A 22779-nucleotide genomic window follows, 5' to 3' on the forward strand; every position below is an offset into this window, starting at 1 on the left:
ACAAATTCAAGTTTTGGTATTACACAAAAGGTAGACAACCAAGATTTGGGCAGCTGCCGGTACGAAAATATGTCGACACACAGCAAGCCGGAAGGATCTGCTCGATGGAGCAAGGCTGGAGATCCGCTTGGCTTCAACGCAGGGGTAACCGATCCTGTGAATTCCTCCCGAGGCGTGCTAGTCAATTTGACTCTGCAATTGACAAGGAGCGAAGGTTTATTAGTAATTTAAGGTGGAACATGTCAGTTTTTGCCCAGACAGTTCTAAGTGTTGCCGCTTCGGGAGCAGCCAGACGGGAAAATTGACTAAATAGCCGATACGCGCAGAAATCGGCTGTTATGGATTGTAAAGCTCGTGGGTAGCGATTGATTTTATACCGACATGTACAGTACGTAGATGTAGATGAGATCAACAGCTAGTGGATATTAACAGTATAAAGCTTTGAGCCGATGAATCTAATAAGAAAGCACATAACATGCGAACAAATCGACTATCTAATACAAATGGTCCTCCAAACGCTTTGAATCTAATCTGTTACTACCAACAATGAGGTTTGACCGAATCGATGGCAGCTATAATGATAATAACATGCTAAAACCGAAGAATCTGTAAAACAATCTATCCTCCAATCTAAAGTGCTATCAGTGGGGATCAACCGGATCATTACAGCCATAACCGTAGACCAGATTTAACTAGCCAGCAAATCTCCGGAAGATCATACATGCCTTAACCGCATACTATGCACGATCAAGATCGAAGTAAAAATAGCCAATGAAACATAACCCGTCGCTCAGAGTAAGAAACATCGTGTTGTAACAAAGCAAACGACGGACTAAAAGGATATAAGGCCAATCTAAATCGATCTCGACCGGGTAGATTGATGTTGCTGCAAACTAATAACAATAAGACATCAGCAAGATCGGTAACTTAATGAATCTACCCGAAGGACGCCACCCTTAGGTAGAGCCGATAACTTGACCATAATCTAATTCGAACAGTGGAGGTCGATCGGATCGATGCAGCCGTACTTAAACTAGACAAGAGTCGATAACTAGCTTATACTAAAGTTCGCAGTGGAGGTCGAACTTAACCGATGCAGCCCTGCTTGTTGAAGAACTCATCGAGATCTACTCTACTCTTACTCCTAAGGGTTGGCACGGGGCTGAAAAAAGTAAATTGTATTTGGTTGATTGGATGTTTTTTATAATAATCGGGGTCCAATATTTATACCCGGAGCCTAAACATGAATCCTACTCAAGTACAACTCATTACAATCTTTGGTATAAAAGAAAATATTCCTAACCTAAGATAACCTGGACCCTAATCTTTTCCTTTTTGTAGAGTCCAGTATGTATTTTCTGACGCCAATCGTAGCTCATTATCATTATCTGCTGACGTCACTCAAAGAGAGCCGATTCTAGTGTCACATCTGAATCAGCTGATATCGATCCTCATGCAATTGATTCCTTGATCGACACAATTTTGGAAGCTTTGAGTTCCCGCGTTCTTCTTTCCAAATTTTGGTGTAAACACATGCCCCCCAATTTTGAGATAAAAATAATTTTATTTCAAAATTCCTATTTATCTATTTACCACGCCACAACCGTTCTATTCCGAGATATACGCGTGACTTCTGACTTCCTGGTCCGAGTCTTATATAATATCCCAATAGTATCTTTTCCATCTCACTCGGCCTATTTTCTTTCCCCTTCTTTCTCGAGCAAATCTTAACAGCTGACGCTGCCATCACCAAAATCTTAACCCTAGCAAATCCTCTGCCCTATCAAAATTTTATTCAAGCGGTCCTCCACAGAATCAAATCTATTTCGGCTGCAATGGCGACCAGCGACCATGTCCCTGAGGTATGCTTTCAAGTTCCTATTCTCAAAGTATCGGTCGCTACCCTATATTTCCTTTCTTCTCAAATTTATTTCATCCAACTTCTAGGAAACGAGGAACGAAATCTTGATTCCATCAGCTATTGCTCCCAATGTCTATTTTCTTGGGCCTATGGGTGACCCTGATGCATCTGATTTTATCCGTCAAGAAACCAACCAAATCCTCTTCAAATAATCTATAGTGGATTCATCCTCCTAGAACACCAAAACTCCTTTCAGAAACTGGTCCAAAATGCCTAAGGGATGGAGAGACTGGTTTTGTATGGTATCCGAGAAAAGGCTAGAGATTGGGAGGTTTATGATTTAAATCAATGTTTGACACTCTCGTTGTCTGGAATGGAGATGAATGATTCACTTCTAATTTCTGCATCTTATTTCTGGTCCCATACCCTGAACGCTTTCGTTTTTGGTCACGACCCAATGACCATCACTCTGGCCGATGTTTACATGTTGACCGGCCTTAGAATAACTAGATCAATGTAGCCTTATGATTACTTAAGTGCTGGTTCTAAAAAATTAGCCAAGATATCAGACTGCATAGGATGGGCAAGCTACATTCTGAACCATATTAGAGCCGGATCAGCTGTTAGTGAAAGAGAATACATGGTTTTTTCTAAATATGTGGCTAGAAAGATTCATCTTCTACGGGTCATCTTGTGGTCCAACTTACAATCATAAACTTATGGCAGAGTATCTGGTAGTGGGCAAGGATATCCCCCTTGGAAAGTATCTATTAGGAGCTGCTTATCATATGATGCACCAGGTAGCTACTCAGTTGCTGAAGAATGAACCAGTGCATACTATTAGTGACCCTTGGTGGTTAATACAGCTATGGCTGAACCTATATATGCACAAGATTGTAAGGCCTGATCTCAGAAACCTAAGCTTTCCTTCCTCCAACTTTGATGAGGAATATAGAGGCGAAGAAGGAAGAACCCATCAGTGCATGAGCTATGGTGAGGCTGTATCGGCCATAATAATTGATGTCGATGTTGGCCATCTCTTCAGAAAGTTTTATAGAGGATTGGATGTAGATATCTTGACTTGGCTACCCTATGATGAGGATGAGAACAATAAGCTGGTCCTCCCATTCAAATTTCGATTTGAATCAGGTTGTTTAGACGAAACATCAGCTGCAATCTTTAACTCCTTTATCAAACCTTGCGTTCTTCTAGCTGAATTTCATCATGGCCGTGGCAAAATGGCTATAGGTTCCTTCCTTCTAGGAAACCTTCCAACTTATGAGTTTTACAATCTATCTTTCGTAGCCTGTTAGTTTGGCCTGGGTCAACTCCCCCCTCAACTGTTCTTCAAGAACATACTGAAACCAAGATAAGGTATTAGTGAGGTGATGGAAGCTTCTAGAGTCTTTCAATCGGGATCAGATCTTCCTTCCCTTTGCTTGCATGATTGGACCAGAGTTAGCTTCTCTTTCACTCTCTTTGACTCCTGGTGGCAAGAATGGCACTCCCATCTCTTCTGTGGGTTGGTCCACCCTTTGTGCATAGCTCTAGATGGGGATTTTGCTTCTGACAAAGAGATAACTTACCATTTTCTTTTTTTAGAAAATCGTTCGATGAATTCTCTTACCAACTGTTCTAACAGACCCTTTTAGGACACCGAATTTGATCCTCCAAGCTTGGATAGGAAGGGACATCCTATAAATTATCAGCCATCATGCCCAATTTCAAGAATAGGATTAGCTGCACCTCCATTGAAGAAGTTGATGAAAACTCATGCTGCCCCACGATCGGGACGTATCAATCTTCAAAGCACAAGGCGGTCCAAGGGGTAACCCAGAAAAGTCGTTACTAGAAAAAGACTCCATAGAACGAGACCATCAGTTGCTCAGGTAAACAATTCATCTTTTTCTCAAAATGATATTCAACTTCTGATCCCCTTTCTTCACAGTTATCAACTGTTGCATCCCAATCGGTTCTGGGTGTGGAGCTGTTATCCCAGGCATTTAGTTCAGCATCAACTAAACCTTCATCGGCCGATCCCCAAGAGGAGCCAATTTTGGTTGGACCAACTGACGCTCTTAGGATTGTAGAAGATGAGGATCCTTCCACTTCAATCCCCGATGTTGCCAAGGTATCTCCCTAAAGTTCTTGATTCTTGTCCAATTTCATCCTTCATCTGACCATTTATCACGTCAGACATCCTCTGAGGGAACACCCATGCAGGAGCAGGAGTTTGATAGTCTACTTATTGAAAATGATCCTGCTGTTGTCGACACCCAGATTGTCGATTCCCTAGTTCAGTACACAACTGATGGTAAGAAAATCATATATCCATTTTATCCTTCTGCAATAATTATGAACTAAAGATCTTCCTTGATATTTGTAGATACTAATGCTGAGAGCTTAGAGCCAATTCAACCAGATATTATTAGTGTATCATCAGCCGTTCCTTCTCTTTAGATAGAAGCTACCACATAAAAGGTACTATATTCACTTTCACCATTCATTTTATTATAAACTAATCCAAACTCCTAATCAAGATTTTCTTCTATACATGCACTCAATCTTCTAGCTCTGAGCTACTCTTTCAATCTTGAGGAGTATCTAAATAAAGATGAGACCAGCTCATCAGCCACCTCCTCTATGGAAGCTTTGTTAGAAGAGACCAGAAATCGACTAAGGGATATACTGTCAATGTTTGAGAAGAATATAGCCGATTTGGTCCAAGACACTGATTCAAAGAGTCTTCTTGGCTATTAAGGATAATCCATCCCCAGCTCTTACCAGAATCTTGTCACCTTTATCCATTATTGAAGATCTAGTCCCAAAGGTGAACAAGGCTCAGAGGAATATGTCCAACCGTGAAGCTTTATTGGCCAAGAGGAACTTTAGCAGGCAAGAGGCCAAAGAGCTAACACAGCTAATCGATGATTTGAAGAACTCCTCCCTTAGGATCGATCCAGAGCTGACCCAACTGGAAATCAGGTGTGCAGAACTTGAGAAGGAACTAGAGAAGGTGAAAGCCACCATTGATTGCCACAAGTCCAACCTGGCTCAAATACTCGATGCCATTAAGCAAAAGAAACAAGAACTGCTGGCCAAGGCCAGGGAAGGTAGGGTTATCCGTAGCAACCTTGAGGATATTCCTGGATCAGCCAAAGAAGAAAAGCAACAAATCATAGAAGTTGATGCTATCCGGCTAGAAGTATTGAAAGCAATCCAGGATGTTCTAGACTTGTAATCTGTTTGTCAACATGTATCTGGTGTAGAATCAATGATAACCATATTTCCTATCGCCTCATTGCATTTCTTGTTTCAGCTAAAGAGCCGATTTGAAAATAGTCGATTCCAGACTCCTAACTTTAATCCGATTAAGTCTAAAAATACAGCCTTTATTAAGTGAACTCCTTGATCTTCTATCCTTAGCCACCAACGTTGTATTCTCTTCGACATTAGTGAGGTGGCGCTTCGCCTTCTATTAATTGTGGTTGCCCTTTGCGTGTCCCGAGGCGTCCACCACCTCGCTCCATGGCTTCAAATACCAACCGAGGGCTCCAGCCTCGAACACATCTATACTCGCAACTGTTCTTGTTCCTTTGCACTTCTCTACCCTTGCAGACTCTATAGCGGTTTTCTTCCCCCTTCTCGTAGATCTAACCAAACTTCATGGCTAGCGAAGACAACCGAAACAAACGTGCAGTGGAGGAGATTCCGTAGGAGGACATGCCGGTGAACCAGCGCCTTCAACATATGAGGTAAGGATCAATATCTTCCGCTCATGGCGGTGAACTCTTCTAACTTGTTTATAGGTTCATCTTGAATGATAGCCTTCATCCTCTTCCTAGGGCCGACGAGCCCTCTGATGCTGCATCCTTTGTGCCGGCCTCGTTGTTGGACTCCTCTGACACTTACAATGACGACGATGCCCGGCGTTTCCTCCGAGAGTGGAGGGCAGCCCAGGACCGTTATTCCGAGGCAACTTGGGAAAACGGCCAGCTTGAGATCTGTCTCGGGGTCTCTCAAGCCGCCCTTCACGCTGCCAAAGAAGAGGCTAGCACTGCTCGAGCACGGCTGGCCGAATCCGATGCTATGGTGGCGGGTAAGATGGATTCCAGGAACACCTTTATTCTGGTTTCCACTGTCTTTATCTTGATAGCTCTTCTGTTTCTATGATCACCAGCCCTGATGGTGTAGTTGGAGTCCCTTCAATTGGTGGCGAACGCGGCCATGGATGCCGTCAATGCTCGGGGCCCCCTCGTCAATGCTCGCCTCCATGACATTCCGACCCATGTCCAAGAGATCGCGCTCCATGGTCTCCATCATGGCGCATAGGTCGCGTTGGCCGTGGTGCAAGTCTAGACCGGGCACAAGCTCCACACCATGGAGACCGGCTTCCCGATGGATGATGGCCCCGAGGAGCACGAGGACTTGATCGCAGAGTTCGTCGATGCAGCGGAGGCCATCGTGGATTTCACATCCGCTCAGGATGTGATAAACAATGTCTTCGATTAGTTTTGTATCTAGGGCAAAACTGATCAATGAATAAAATCTTCCACCTTTTCTATGATTGTATCTATGTGCTCTCTATAGTGTCATGATGTTTCCCGCGTTTGTTTTTGTTCTATAGGTGATATTTTTCGTATCGGCTTTTCTTCCTTTTGGAGTAATTTTGAACTAAAGGCGATACCCTTCTGGTACCAGCTATTAGAGCCAATGACTGAACAAATCAGCTATCAAGTGTTGATCCAAACGCTAGGATAAGATTCCTCCAAACATTTTCCATCGATCGCTTATTGATAGGTTGTACCACAACTTTTTAGTCCAAACATTAAATAATCGACTGATCCAGGCCAAGCATCTCATTGAGCAGAACAGCCTCCAAATTTACTTTAATAAATCTATCAACTCTGGCTTGTACTCAGGATTTGACTTAGCGCTCACATACGTCGGCCTAAGCCTATCTCCAGGACCAATGTCTATTTCCCTTAATCCAACGACCGACGTGAGGCCATGATTATCCATTAAAACAAACTCTCAGAGCCGATTGCTTGGATCGACTATTGGCTTTCATCATTGTTCTTAATGAAGCCTCCTTCCCATAGCTTGTCAGAAAAACACTCGAAGTCTTCTAGCTCCCAATATATAGGATCGGCTGTTGCGATACCCATAGACTCATCAGCGCGAACCAGCTCGACATCATCTCCATGCCATTGAATCAAACACTGATGCATGGTTGATGACACACAATATTTTGCATGAATCCAATCATGACCAAGGAGTAAACTATATGACCCTTTTCCATCAATGACGAAGAATATGGTGAGCAAAGTTTTACTTCCAATTGTCAATTTGACGTTCATTGCCCCCCTGGTCTTAGATGCATTACCTTCGAAATCCTTAAGCATCATATCAGTTTCAATCAAATCTCCTGGCCCCTTGCCAAGCTTGCGAAAAGTGGTATAAGGCATAAGATTGACAGAAGCACCCCCATCCACCAACATCTTGCTCATCGGCTTCCCATCAACAAAACCTTTCACATATAGAGGTTTTAAGTGCTGATGCTTGATTGACTTATCGAATATAGCCTGCTGTATAACTATCAACTTGGCAACTATTTCCTCATGCTCTAATTCATCAAAATATGAATAAACTTCTTGATCCACTGGAGCTCTAAATTCTGACGGTAATAGAAAAGCCATTTGAATATTATCCGTTGGTTGCCCTCTATCGACTGTTTGTTTAGCACGCCACACTTGAGGTCTACCAGATATCTGAGCCTGTTCTAGTTCTCTGTTCCTTAGGCATTGCACTCTTCTTTTTTTGGCTTCTTGTCAAACCTCCTAGACACCATTGGCCTTTCTGCCAAACATATTCTCCCTCGTTACTTTCTTCTTCATAATCAGCCCAGTTTTGATCACAACTTGCTTTCCAATCCGATCATGAACACTTCTATTTTTTAAGCGCCGATCCATGTTATTATGATGATATGCATCTTGAGCATGGATAGACCGGCGGTTGACTTGAGATTGCCTAAACTCCCAATATTGTTCGCTGCACTCTGAACAGTTATTTCTGGTAGGCAATTTCAAACCTTTGTTCTAGCAATGTCTGAAGAAAAGACAATTCCAATGTGATTTATCTTGTTTTCTTTCATACCTCTCTTTTTCCTGTTGACGCCGGTATTCTTGCTCTTCTAACCAACCTTGATAATCCTTTTTCTTCTGCCACTGCCATTTATTCAACAAAATTCGAGATGTAACATGTGGCCTTATCGTCCCATCCTTTGACGTCTCTCCCTACTCATATCGGCTCTTTTGTTGGTCACGACGCCTTCTAATCTCTCTATATTCGCCAGCCAATATTTGTATCTTGGGATCGACTATTCCAATTTCTTTTGATCTGGTTGATGTTAGGACTTTAGTATTCCCTTTGAGCAAACTAGCATCAACCCTGTTTTGATCTCTTGGGAAAGGATTATCATCAACTTTCATCTTTCGAGGTGTATCAAATTTGAGCCTTCCTTGCTGAATAGCCCTCTGTATATGCTGCCCGAAAACTCTGCACTCATTAGTAGAATGAGAAGTGGCGTTGTGAAATTTGCAAAACTTCTTATTCTTTAACTGATCGGGAGGCAACATAACATAATTATCGGACAACTTAATCTGTCCCTTCTTAAGTAAAAATCGAAGAGTTTATCTGATTTTGTGACGTCAAAGTCATAGCTCTCTTCGACTCCTCTTCCCTAAGGATTTGGCACCATTACTGTCTTCTTACACCAATTCCATTCAACCGCAACAACTTCTTCTTCTTCATCGTCTTCATAGCCGTCATCAACTGAATATGGATTGTAGGTTTCGACAATTGCAATACTCTTCTAGAATCGGGTATCTCTGCGCATATTCTGGAACTAGCTATTGAGCGCTGCCACTCGTTGAGCCAACTGACCCAAGTTGTCAAATTCTTGTCCTAGCAGCTTCTCTCTCCATGTTGGCAACATTACTTGAATGGCCAAAGCAGCAAGCTGGTCATCGGTCAAGTTCAATGAGAAGCACGGATTTCTAGTCTCTCAGAACCTCTGAAGAAACTCGGTGCCCGATTCATTAGTTCTCTGCCTTATAGTCATCAAATCAGTAATCTTCTTTTCTCCTGTCCCAGTGTAAAAATATATGTGAAACTTTTTTTCTAGATCAGCCCAATTGGCAATGGAGTTAATTGGCAGTGATGAAAACTAAGTGAAGGCTGGCCCTAATAGAGACAAGGAGAAGAAATGAACTTAATGGGCCTCTTCAATGGATGTTTCACTCAATTGTGTAAGATACCGACTGACATGTTCTATTTGTGCTTGTGCTATTTTGGCCAGTGAACTTAGCGAACTCTGGGAGCCTATAATTTGCAGGAAGAGCGACCAAATCATACCACTCTGGATATGGACGTTTGTATGAAAAGGTCTGCCCTTTTGGCTTCAAACCGAACTGATTCTTCATCATCTCGGTCACTCTAAGCAACAACTCATCAGCATTTGAATTTGAATTTCTTTGCAATTGCTGACCCATATGTGGATTAAAATTTTGGGTACCTTGATACCCTAGATTTGGAATCATATGAAGGGTGTTGTAATCTATGCCATAATGATACCCTTGTGGAATCTCCATCTGTTGGGTCATTTGCTGGTTTGCTGCTTGAAGTCTTTGGTCATAGATATTAGGATCTATATTTCTACGAATCATTTGAACTGATGACGCTATTTTTTGAGCCGACGACGGTATCTAGCCTGTTGTGCCAAAATTATCCATCTGGTTCTGACCTTGCCCCATCGGCCTTTGCACATGCTGTTTTGACAATCTAGAATTATACTGTATCTGATTAGGGGTGGTGCCTTGAATCTACTCAGATGAGCTCTAAACTACCTAGACATCATCATTGTCAGCTGATGCTATTTTTTGATGGCTAGTACCGATTTGATTAGTCCTCTGAGTCGATGGATGTGGAATGTTGTAATAAGCCGGTCCAACCTGATCAATTGGATATCCATGAAACACCTCTTTCATGGTGTTGTGGAACGTGTTCAAGAAAACTTCATTATGGTTCGAGATGGCATCATGAATAGATTTGTTTACAGCCTCTACGAAGAAATGGTTGTCTTCAGCTTTATCTGTATCTGTCTACCCATGCAATAGAACTCTTGGTAGTGGATATTTCTAAACAATTTTATTATCACAGGTCTTGGTGTAGGACAACAAACACTTGTTCTGAAATTCTTCTATAGCTTTGCTGATGACATCTTTATCTCCATCAGGTAGGTCTTCATAAGGCACCATAAGGATGTCATTGTAGTTGTAAGTCGCCATGACGATTGTGGGGTCCCACCGGACGTGCCAAAACATGTGTCGGCATGAAAATGTGTCGACACACAACAAGCTAGAAGGATCTGCTTGATGGAGCAAGGCTAGAGATCCGCTTGGCTTCAACGCAGGGGTAACCGATCCTACGAATTCCTCTCGAGGCGTGCCAGTCAATTTGTCCCTGCAATTGACAAGGAGAGAAAGTTTATCAGTAATTTAAGGTGGAACATGCCGGTTTTTACCCAGACAGTTTCAAGTGTTGCCGCTTCGGGAGCGGCCAGACGGAAAAATCGACTAAATAGCCGATACGCGCAGAAATCGGTTGTTACGAACTGTAAAGCTCGTGGGTAGCAATTGATTTTATACCGACATGTACAATACACGTAGATGTAAGTGAGATCATCAGCTAGGTGGATATTACCAGTATAAAGCTTTGAGCCGATGAATCTAACGAGAAAGGATATAGCATGCGAACAAATCGACTATCTAATACAAATGGTCCTCCAAACGCTTTGAATCTAATCTGTTACCACCAACAGTGAGGTTTGACCGAATCGATGGCAGCTATGATTATAATAACAAGCTAAAACCGAAGAATATGTAAAACCATCTACACTTCGACAGGCTTTCTAAAAGACATGCTATATGTGAAGGCTCAGGCGAATCGACTGAAATAGCCGATTCATGTGGAAAGGGACTACATCGTGTGAACAATCGACTATTTCATGTGGACAAGACTATGGACTCATTAGACCTAACCTGCCATCTCTAATAGTGGGGTTAGACCGGATCGATGACAGCCGTGATAAAGACTACAAATCAAACCTTTAAAGTACACAGATCTATTCATATTTAACAGAATCATGAGAACACACTGTAGGCGTTAAAGCATAGGCGATTGACTATTTAGCCGATGCAGACATAACAAACAGTTAAGGTCATGCCTGATCGAGAATAAATCTACCAACTAACATCCTCCAATCTAAAGTGCTATCAGTGGGGATCGACCGGATCGTTACAGCCATAACCGTAGACCAGACTTAACTTGTCAACAAACCTCCTTAAGATCATACATGCCTTAACCGCATACTATGCACGATCAAGATCGAAGTAAAAATAGATAATAAAACATAACACATCGCTCAGAGTAAGAAACATCGTGTTGTAACAAAGCAAACGACGGACTAAAAGGATATAAGGCCGATCTAAATCGATCTCGACCAGGCAGATTGATGTTGCTGCAAACTAATAACAATAAGACATCAGCAAGATCGGTAACTGAAAGAATCTACCCGAAGAACGCCACCCTTAGGTAGAGCCGATAACTTGACCTTAATCTAATTTGAGCAGTGGAGGTCGACTGGATCGATACAGCCGTACTTGAACTAGACAAGAGTCGATAACTAGCTTATACTAAAGTTTGCAGTGGAGGTCGAACTTAACCGATACAGCCGTATAAACAGAAGTATAAGCCATGACGGTACTTATAGACAAGCCGGAGGTCGGCCGGACCGATGCAACCCTACTTGTTGAAGAACTCGCCGAGATCTACTCTACTCCTGCTCCTAAGGGTTGGCACGAGGCAAAAAAAAGTAAATTGTATTTGATTGATTGGATGTTTTTTTTACAATAGCCAGGATCCAATATTTATACCCGGAGCCTAAACATGAATCATACTCAAGTATGACTCATTATAATCTTTGGTATAAAAGAAAACATTCCAAACTTAAGATAACTTGGTGCCTAATATTTTCCTTTTTGTAGAGTCTAATATGTATTTTCCGACGTCAACCGTAGCTCATTATCGTTATCTGCTAACGTCATTCAAAGAGAGCCGATTCCAGTGTCGTATCCGAATCAGCTGATATCGATCCTCATGCAATCGATTCCTTGATCGACACAATTTTAGAAGCTTCGAGTTCCCGCGTTCTTCTTCCCAAATTTTAATGTAAACAGCAGCAATATAACCTAAGAAGTTTGGCTTGTGCCTCCGCTGCTTCCAACGCGACCCTGTTTCGATTGCCGAGAAAAGCGCTTCCAGTGCTTCGACGTTAGAAGCATTCAACTCAGCTTCGAAGAGCCTCTCGTAAGCCTTCCGTCCCATGGCCAAACTCATACGTTGCATAACAAGGATGCCACCTCGCTGGGTCGCAGGCACCTGAGAGAGACTCTAAGTTGTCAACGCCGCTTGCTTCACGGCGGGAGTACAAGCTTAGCAGGTGACGCCAAATGATACATCTGCAGGCTTATCTTGTTATCGTGAAATTCTGCCCAATCTTTTTCTTTCTTTTCCCTTTAAATCCTTTTGGCCCTTTTCTCCTTTATCTATATTTCTTTCTTTCATCTTGGTTATATTCTTTTGCAGGTGATTTATTCTCAAGCGTGCAAGAACGACCAAGCCACTGCTTGCATGCTTATTTGTTCATCTCCTTCATGCTCATGCGAGTGTCAACTCCTTCATGACAGCTATGTTCCTGCAACTCCTCGTTCAAAGCACAGATATACGGTGCTCACGAGTAAAGCCAGTTGATAACTAACGAGCTGTTCGGTTGATGGTTTTTATGGCTGATAAGCCGTCGTATCAGCCGGCTAAAACTGATTTGTTGTGAGGGAAAAACACTATACCATTGCTGATAAGTTCAAGCGAACATGGCTTAACTCCTTAAAATCCCACGACCAAAGAAATGAATTTGTGGCATTAACCCAGCTCCACCATCTTAGGCCAAATATTTATTTATCCCTTATCCATCTCATATTCTGGTCGGTCATGTGAACACTTTTGTATCTTAATCTGCTGTTGTTAATGAATGCAATGAACCTAATGTAAGACATGGGAAACTAGTCGTTATGATCTTTTGTATGGGATGTGATTTGCATTGTTTTGCTTGCCATGTGGGTTACAATCTGCATTGTTTGGACTGGTATATGGGCTGTAATTTGTATTTTTTTGGGTGCACTATGTGGGCTGTAATATGAAATGTTTGGGCTACAATATGGATTGTTTGGGCTATCCTACGATAATTTTTTCGTGGGCTAGCCTAGAATAAATTAAAAATATCTGTTTTGGGCTGCTTCGAAAAGTGGCGTGGACTGGATTTAACATTTCAGAGGGCAAGAAATGATTATGCTAAAAAATCATAATTATTGAAATAGTCTGGGCCAAAAAAAAAAAAGGCTCTACAATGAGCTTAGTCCATTGTAAGCATGCCTGCTACATGGGCTGTAACATTGCCAAAATTCAATTTATAACGCTTACAAGAGATGCCAAGTTAGTGCCACGTCAACATTTATGACATTGTTTATCCTACTGAGACGTCTACTTACGTGGCATAGTACAAGTATATTTGACGAAAAAAGGATGTCCTAAATCTTTGTGAGATAAACTAGAATGTCATAGGTTTATGGCGCAAAATGCTTAGACACCACTCAACATGGTAAGCGACGCATGATGGGTGTGTCACAGATTTTGTAATATGACATAGATTTAAGGTTAGGTGACAGAAAAGAAAGGTCACAAAAGGCCCCATGTGTTGTAGTGATAGCTGTAGAGGGATCAGGAACCCTATTTAAGTCTTGAATTTTTGGCAGTGGCAAGCTAGGACTTTCTTGGGCTTGAGGAGCAGGACAGGGTCCCAGGGCCATCTTGCTATACTTAAGGCACATGATCAGGCTCTCTCTGACCATTTTGATTTGGCTCAGGCCTAGGCTGCCCTAAACCAAAGAAATCAAAAGGAGCACCAACACACATGGATTGGTATCCACAAATTGATGAGGGCTTTCCACAAATTGACGAGTTGTTCTTAGGTTCCACTCTATGGCAAAGTTTATCATCTCGGACAGAGAAAAGCGAGAATTCATGCACCCAATTTGGACCACCATTGATGCAAAATAAGCTTATTGAGACTAGACTCAAAGGAGCGGAACAAGCGCACTGGCTTCGATGAACGAAGAATTTGAAAACCCAATCATTCGGAAGACGAATGTGAAGATCACCCGCAATGCCACCGGTGGAGCACAGGCTGCACAGCAGCAGAATCATTGGAGAGACGGAATTTTTAACGACCAAAAGTAACAACAAAATCAAAGAAAGACCTATTAAGAACCGGACAGGAAATGGGAAGACCAAATTTTCGCCAAGGCAAATCCAAAATTTTGCAGCTAGGCGAAAAAAGGTCCTCGGAGCTCCAAGGGAGAAGGAAGAGAAGGAGAACAGCAGAAAGAAAGAGGCGAGAACCTAGGACGGCAAAGAGGAAGCAGCAAGGCATCAAAGCATGGCGAGAACCTCAGGGAGCTTGAACTTCAGGGATGGTAGGAGGAGAAGCATGGCGTGGTTCACGGTTCACCTTTGCTCCCGCCTAATCCCAAGACCCTGCTGTCGGAGGCCTGCTGCAGCGTGGTCCAGAAGGTGAACATAACGTGCCGTTGCCTTGACACCCGCTATGCTTATAGGCCATCTACGTACGATATGGATGGTGTTTGGAAGCTACTGGTGGTTAGATGTATTTGGTACATGCCTTCTTTTCACATGTATGGTCCATTTCTAGAATGATTCACCAGTTGGGTGGAAGCTTGCGTGTGGTCATCTCTTCTCTCTATGTTCACCTACCTACTCTCCAAAAGAAGTGCAAACCCCTCGGTTTTTTCTCGTCCATTCCCTCGTTTTCTCCAAGCAGGTACGACTTCCGGCCGCTCCCCGCGGGCTACATATACGCACATCACTTCACTTCACCGTATGCATCAACAGCACTACAACAACCCGCAACGACGAGCTGCTCACTGAGCTCCCTCTACAAGTAGTGTCCATGCATCGATCCATGGCAGCAGCCGACATAAAGTGTGAGCAGCCGAAGCCGACGCCGAGCGCTTCGTCTCTGAGGATCTTCGGCTACGACGTGGCTGGCAAGGGTATTGCCGCCGATCACATCGTCGCGCAGCCTCCGCCGCAGGACGACGGCCGGCCAGTAGTGGACAGGCGCAGGTTCGAGTGCCAGTACTGCTGCCGCGAGTTCGCTAACTCGCAGGCGCTTGGCGGACACCAGAACGCGCACAAGAAGGAGCGGCAGCAGCTGAAGCGTGAGCGCCAGTTCGCCGCCCGCGTCCTTGACGGCGGCCACGCTGCAGCTGGTGGCTTGGGCGGCATCTGCGCCGCCGGCTTCACGTCGTCACAGCCGCCGCCCGGGCACGTCATCGCCGTAAGCCCGGGCTCCATCGCCAGCTGGGTCTACCTCGCGCACCAGCCAGCAGCAACCATGGGTCTGCCGTTCCACGCCGCCGGCGTATGCCAACCTGAGCCGTTGATGCTGCGCGGCGGTACCGGCAGCAGCATCGGGCGATCCTACGAGCTGTGCCCTCCGGCTGACGACGACACCGAGGAACCATCGGCGATGGGGCTGGACCTGCATCTCAGCCTTGCTCCGGCCAGTTCATCGTAACTGCTAACTGGGAATAAATTCCCTCTCCGATTGAACCACGCAACACATACACTGTAACTCACACAAGTCCAAGGATTATGTTCTCGTGTCCCCCCTTTTCCATTCCTTTTCTCTATTTTCGAAAATCTCACTCCTAGTTCATACCAATACTTCAGTTAATGTTGCACAAAGTACTCACTACTTGATCAAAATTTCAAAGCTAGAAATTGATCTTTAAATATTAAAAAAACTAGTGATTGATATATACGATTTTAAAATTTACTCCACCCCTTGTAAATTATATAGCATTTTATTAGTTTTGTTATGGGTCAAACTTCTTTAAATTTGATCTTCTTCTTCATCTTCTTATGATCGTCACAGGTGAGAGCAATGCTTTACTTGCTTGATGCAGTAGGTTCTTCTTAACCCATATTCCTTAATATTTCAAATGTCACAATCTTGCCAATGATAAGGGAAGACGACATGGTGGTTAAGTCCTCATGTTGTGTAAGATAGAGATCATGGAGGCATATTTGTCGGGTAGCACCGAGATGATCTTCCTTACCACATCTGCATCACTCACTTTGGTCAAACCTATAGCATTGAGCCCATGGACAATTAGATTTAAACGAGAATATATACCTTTTACAATTTCATTTGACAACATTCACTACGTCAGAACAGACAATCACTGCTGGGTCGGAACCCCCCATCAGTACCAGAATTGTGCCAGGTACAGGATAATCACCAGTGATGGGACAGCCTATCACTGCCAATTTTCAGTCGAGCAGTGATAATACACTACCACTGTCGGGTCAAAGCTTGAACCGATAGTGATATCCATGAGTATTAATGCTAGTGTGATGTATGAACATACAGTGATATCATGTGTGTCACTATAAGATTAAAGCAGGAACTGACAGTAGTGACATTCATCATATTACTGTCGGATCAATGCCACACCTGGCAGTGAATTGGTAAGTATCACTGTTGGCTTAAAACACACCTGGCAGTGAGTTTTATAATGCTCTAGATATATATAACGCACCAGACAATTATAATGCACCAGATATATATATTTTTGCCAACCCAGAACATTGTTTGCTTCTCCATATTGGTCTTTATTTGTAATATTCATGCATATGATGCATACTTGTCAGCAATTGTTCTATCTCTTCCTCGTGCTGCAATATATTTTTGTCAACCCCGAACTTGCATGCAATAGGTGTCGATTTTCCTTCCTTAGTTTGTTGCAACTTTTTCTCTGTCAGACCCATGGATTCGAGTAGTTTCTGGCTCTCTGTTTTTTTTCTCGATATGTACTTCACTATGCTAGAATCCATAAACACATATGGGCCTCAATTCCACTCCAGACAGGAGAATTGCCTGTCTGTGCATAAGGGTCTGTGATGTGACCATATCACAGACAGGCCAAACAATTGTATGTGATTAGTCAAAGCAAAGACTGGTACTTAGGGCATTTGTGATAAGAGTAATCAAAGATAGTTGTAAAGCCCGTCCATGAGGATATTTAAGGGACCGTCTTTGATCAATGTGTCGATGCAAAATGATGAAGAAAGAGGCACCGAAAAAACATGGGGAACACATCTGCAAAGAAATTTATTTTTTCCCCTCAAAAGGCAAAGCAAGGTGATGAGCCTGTAGAAATCGGCCCGTGCTTGTTTTCCCTAACAATTGTGCTTTTCCCATCTTCTGCGACAATTCGTGCGTCGTGCCTCCAGCATTGGTTCCACTTCCAATGACACCCTGCTACCCCTACATATCAAGAGGTGTAAAAAAGGAGAGAAAGAGGAAGCATTAATGGATTGCAAGACCTCTCCATAAAACATAGATGATGGCATATACTTTTTGTCTGCTTACTATTTCATGGAAGGTGATGGACTATCTCAGTTCTCGACATCACAGCCGGTTCAAAATCCCCTTCAATACTGGATTTTGAACTGTTAGTGGCATACTGGCAGTGACGTGGGGTTGATATCACTGTGAGTTCTTATGAACCGACACTGATGTGGTTTTTAGAAAATCCAAAAAACAGGCAAAAAAAAAAGAAGGAATTTTTTTAATTTCGGGATAGGCCTCATTGGACAGCCACTCGGGGATCGCAAGTCACAAGTCACACGATTTTTCAAGCGAAAAACACACGCTTCGCGGCCATCGGTGCTTGAACCCCTGACCTCCTGCTTCGTGTCTTCAGTCCCTAACCACTCCACCTGCAAGTTGTTTGTGTCCGTATGAGATTTTTGTCCTAGCCATTTTATGTTCATCTGATTTTGAAATGAGTATTTGTGATCCTAAATGAATTCAAATGAAAAAAGTTGTCAACTGTAAAGTTTTATAACTTTTCGAGATCTACAACTTTCATTTTGGTAGTTTCTCCATCCGAGGTCGTTTACAAAATTTGAATTTTAAATTTAGAAATTCAAATATAGTTTTCCATGACAAGATGATTTCAAATCAAAAAGTTATCAACTACAAAGTTTCATAACTTTTTGAGATCTACAAGTTTCGTTTTTTTTGTTTGTCCATTCGACGTCATTTAAAAAATTCAAATTTCAAAATTTTTGAAATTCAAACATAGTTTTTCTTGACAAGATGATTTCAAATTAAAAAGTTGTCAACTACGAAGTTTCATAACTTATTGGGATCTACAACTTTTATTTTGATAGTTTCTCCATCTGTGGTTATTTAGAAAATTTGAATTTTAAATTTTAAAAATTCAAACTTAGGTTTCCTTGACAAGATAATTTCAAATTAAAAAGTTATCAACTACAGAGTTTCATAACTTTTCGAGATCTACAACTTTTATTTTGGTCATTTGATCATTTATTCATCCGACATAGTGGTAGTAACATTATTCACATTAAGGGCCTGTTTGGTTTCGTCCTGCTAAAGTTTAGAATGAAACTCTCCGTTGAGAAGGGGTGTTTCATCCCTATTTTATTTTATTCTACATGACGTGACCGTCTTGGAAACAACGTAATAAAACTCTCCACTGAGACTGGCCTAAGTACGAAATAAACTAGAACTGAGTCCAACATTCAACAATAAATCTTCCATTAATTAATATCTTATACCCCACATACAATCTACGGGTCCAGGAATTGAAATACGGCATTCCAGCAATCCTCATAACTTGCTTTGCTACGGATAAGGGTCATTTGCATCTATCTCCTTAATACGTTCAATCAATGATGGAGCTAGATGCAACAACATTCTTCCATTTGCAAAGACCTTACAAGTATGGGGGTTACCCATACCCGACTAAATTGGAGAATGGAGATGGGGAACAGCCTCGTGAAACTTCCTCTAACATCCCCCTAAGAGCAGTGGGAAGAATAGGAGAAGCAGAGCATTGAGGATATCTATTCCCACATCTGGATTGCATTCATGAGCCAGAATTGCTCCGCCTCACGAAACCAATCCAGATGATGCTCGGGCCCTTGTTCCAGTGAAAGCTCCAAAAGATCCATCGGCGCCAGGGCCCTTGCTCCAATAAAAGCTCTCCATGATTTTGATTCTGCATGCTCTAATCGCGGATGGCGATCAGTAGCGAGATCGTACCATGGAGGCGTTCCTCCCTACCTTTGTGAAACATCCTCTAACACCCAGGACGAGCGAACATAGCCGCGCCTAGGTGATGGCGGAAGCTGATCTTAAAGGCCTTATCCCAGCAGCGCCAGAGTCGATGGAGGTCTAGGGTAGCCATAGCGACGGGAGTCTAGGAGCAACTGAAGGGTTTCTCTGATTTGTCCGATGGTAAGGGAGGAAGAAGGTTGGGATCGGAGTGCACTTAAGAGGCTCGCCTTACCTTTGCTTAAATAGCCCCACCTCAAGACGTGAGTGGGGAAGGAACCGTCAAGATCCATGACTTGCACGGTCACCCACGCGAGTCACGAGCGACGGCGTGGCGAAGATGACGGGAAGTGGGAAACGAGGCGGTTTACATTTACCTGCACATTTCAAACTATCCCCGCTCATTGGATCTCGAGCGATCTTAGTGGGACTTTCATTTTCATTAAATAGGCCGCGTCTTAGTGGCACTTTCATTTTCATTAAATAGGCTGTGTCTCCCACACGAGCTTAGTGCACCACGCAGCTAGTTGCGAGTTCCCACACCACTTCGCAGTGGGTATTTAGCCCCCTGCTCAGCTGCCTCCCTCGCCTCCTCCTCAATCAACATACTTCGATCACTCCGCTCCACCTCTCCAGCCCTCGGGCTCGCCACCATCTACACACCATAGCTCCATCACGCCGCCGCACGAGCCCTCGGTTGGCCTCGTTGTGCTCTGCATCACGCGACATCGATGCCGACAATCATGCCGACAAAGTAGCACCCCACATCGCTGATGGCGCTCCCTACTACCCAGGCCATTGAGATCATTGGAGTCTGTCACTAGTTCGGTTCAGATGCAAGACAATGTGGGATGACCCCATCGACTATGAAGCCCTCCTTGCTAGTCTGACCCAACTTGGCAACCCAAAGGCTTGCTTATTCACCGGGATACAAACCTTATACATGGAACACCATAGCCCCCAGCGATGCCTCGACGGTCTTGCCAGTACCACCGATGGCGGGCACAATCTGGTGGCCTATCTGGTCGCCCTATTGCTCTATAGGTACAATGGCGCTACCGGCGATGACGACACTATGAGGCAGTACATGAGATGGGTCGAGGGCGAGGAAGGATCGCAGGCAGTGGCGGTGGACCAATGAGTAGGTGGCTAAGCAATAACGGGTGTGTGCTGTGCCGCCGCTCGGCCGTCAAGCTGATCTACCAATCGACATGGGCATGTTGTCATTGCTGCTGCCGGCATAGGTGCATGGCGATCTTCCATGCGTAGGCGGCGTCTATGGCAATATTGTAGATGAATTGGAACTTAGAGCTCTATATTGCATCGAGGACTATAGGCTTCGCCAAGAAATCCATTTTTCGAATGGTATTTTTCGAATGCGAATTTTGAATAAGAGACTAGTAATATAATTCACTCTTTAGTGTATTCTGGCATTTGAAATTTGTCCTCAAATATAGTGTATTCTGTAGCTTTTGATTTCCTGTTGCTTTTCCTTAATTAATGCATAGAATGAAAATAGGAATGTGAGTTGCATGACAATAGCAACTGTTAAAAAATGAAACGATACACGTGGGACTCACGCGCAGGCTTGGAAATTGACACAAAAGTATTACCATCCACACCGTCTGTAGGTGGCAGTGAAGGCTACCGGCGGTGGTGAATGGGTCCTACAAAGATGTTACCACCACCTAATAACGATGGCCATGTCATATGGTGTCATACGTGTCAAAGGCGCACAAATGGAATGTGCCAAGCAATAGTAAACATAGATATGTTCGAAGTTCAAACTACTCGCGGGGATGTAGAGGCAGATTACAATCCAACTACTCATGGGGAGCGTTAAGAATGATGTCCGGTACATCCATCACGGCCGAGATGGCCGTGGCCACGGGCTGAAAGTAGATGATGAGGTCCTTTCAATCATGAAAGGACAACCGTGGTGAGAACCCTGGCTCCAGCCCATGCAGACCCCACGCCAAAGCTAGGCGGAGGCTAGGGCCCCCATGGCACCTTGGCGAATGTCGTAGTTGGTCACCTCCACGACCCGTGTCGGCAAAGCGCGGAGACACTCCTCCACTGTGGGTCATTCTGTGCATGGATTTGGCAAGCAGTTGGTCTCGCCAATCAGATCGTGGCTTAATGGCGCCCACTCGCGAGTAGTCGTGCGCCGCGGAACGCGGGCATGTAAATCAAAATGAAATGGAAAAGCTAGGATTGCATAAGGCTTACTTGGTTCATGCCGGTGCATGGGCAACTATCGCTCTGCCTTCCCTCCATCTCCGATCGCTTCACCTTCCTAGGTGTCCGTTGCGGTTATAAATACGCTAGAGTGGTACGGCGAGGGAGGCATTCACTTCAGGTCACCTGCTCTACCACTTCCTCGTTCTCGTTCTTGCATGCTTGCAGCCTCTTCTCCACCCGCCGAGATGGATCATGGCAAGAGTCCTTGAGAGGAGTCACCGGAGGCTGGAGGGCCACCGCCACAGCTCCACACCTACATGCGCGGGCAAGGGTAAATTTTCGAGCAATGTTTTGAGATTATGATTGACTTGCACTGATCTATGACATTTCTAGGTCTATTTCCCACGCCGCATCTGGAGGGGCCACCAACACCCCTCGTGCCGTGACCTCACCGATGGCAGGGTTGAGTTCGTCCTCCTCCTCATCGTCTTCCTTGGATGACTGGTGGGAGTTCCATGAGCTCGTTCACACGGTGGACGAGGCTCGCCAGCGCTACTCCAACACCACCTGTGAGGTGGGCTGGCTGTAGCGCTGCCTCAATGCTACTGGGGTGGCACTCGCCGCCTCGGAGAGGGAGACTGCTGCCACATAGGTGGCGACCGCCAACGCCAAAGCTAGTTTTGTGGGTGAGGGTTCTCTCTGTCTTGTCGCCATCCTATCTTACATCCGCAGCTTCTGATCTTCTCATCGTCTTATTGTTAGTGCTAGAGGAGCAGCTGGCGTCCTCTCGCCACGAGATGGACGAAGCCCACCTCTAGGAGTTTCTCCTAATGGAGGACCACGAGTGGACTAGGGTGGTGGGAATCCGGTAGGGAGCCAACATCTTCCTCGCTGCCATGCAACTCTACACCGACCAAGACTTCCACCGGGTGCAGCCTAGGTTCCTAGGCCACGCCGGGCAGGCGGAGCGGGCCGAGCTGGTCAGTGACTTCACCGCGCTGTGGCCGCCATCGTGGCCGCTGTGGATGTGGAGGACATCCTCTGCGGTAGTGTACAAGGGCCTTAGGTTGTACCTAGCTAGGGCTTTTTTTATAAAGAAATCTTCTCAGCTCGTGTTTCTTGATTTATTTTGTTTTGTGCACTGCCATCTTGCCATTCTTGCCGATGATCTGATCGTTCGAATGCCATAGTCATGCCATGCCTAGGGATCAACCCGTGAGGCTTAGCCTAGTGCAACTCCATTTTCATGACTGAAGTGTCATAGGACAGATCCAACGGCATCTCGCCCTCCGTCGACCTCTTTTCTTTAGGTCGACCTACCCAAGGGGAATGGCCTAAAGTCCAGGTATGACTCCATGGAATGGAGCACTAGATGGCTGCATCGCCGCTC

At 44.2% G+C, this 22779-nt stretch overlaps 1 protein-coding gene across 1 annotated transcript; it reads left to right on the forward strand.

Annotated features, from left to right (window-relative positions):
- Positions 1-14955: 14955 nt before the first annotated feature.
- LOC136519717 (zinc finger protein 6-like) lies at positions 14956-15702 on the forward strand. Its single transcript, XM_066513088.1, has one exon. The coding sequence runs from the start codon at positions 15006-15008 to the stop codon at positions 15633-15635; it is 630 nt and encodes a 209-aa protein (XP_066369185.1). The 5' UTR covers positions 14956-15005; the 3' UTR covers positions 15636-15702.
- Positions 15703-22779: the final 7077 nt, after the last annotated feature.

The sequence above is a fragment of the Miscanthus floridulus genome, chromosome 18, assembly GCF_019320115.1.
Source record: "Miscanthus floridulus cultivar M001 chromosome 18, ASM1932011v1, whole genome shotgun sequence".
Lineage (NCBI taxonomy): Eukaryota > Viridiplantae > Streptophyta > Magnoliopsida > Poales > Poaceae > Miscanthus > Miscanthus floridulus.

What these genes read in the sequence shown, in the direction of transcription:
- LOC136519717 (XM_066513088.1), top strand. Translation starts at nt 15,006, where the DNA reads ATGCATCGATCCATGGCAGCAGCCGACATAAAGTGTGAGCAGCCGAAG.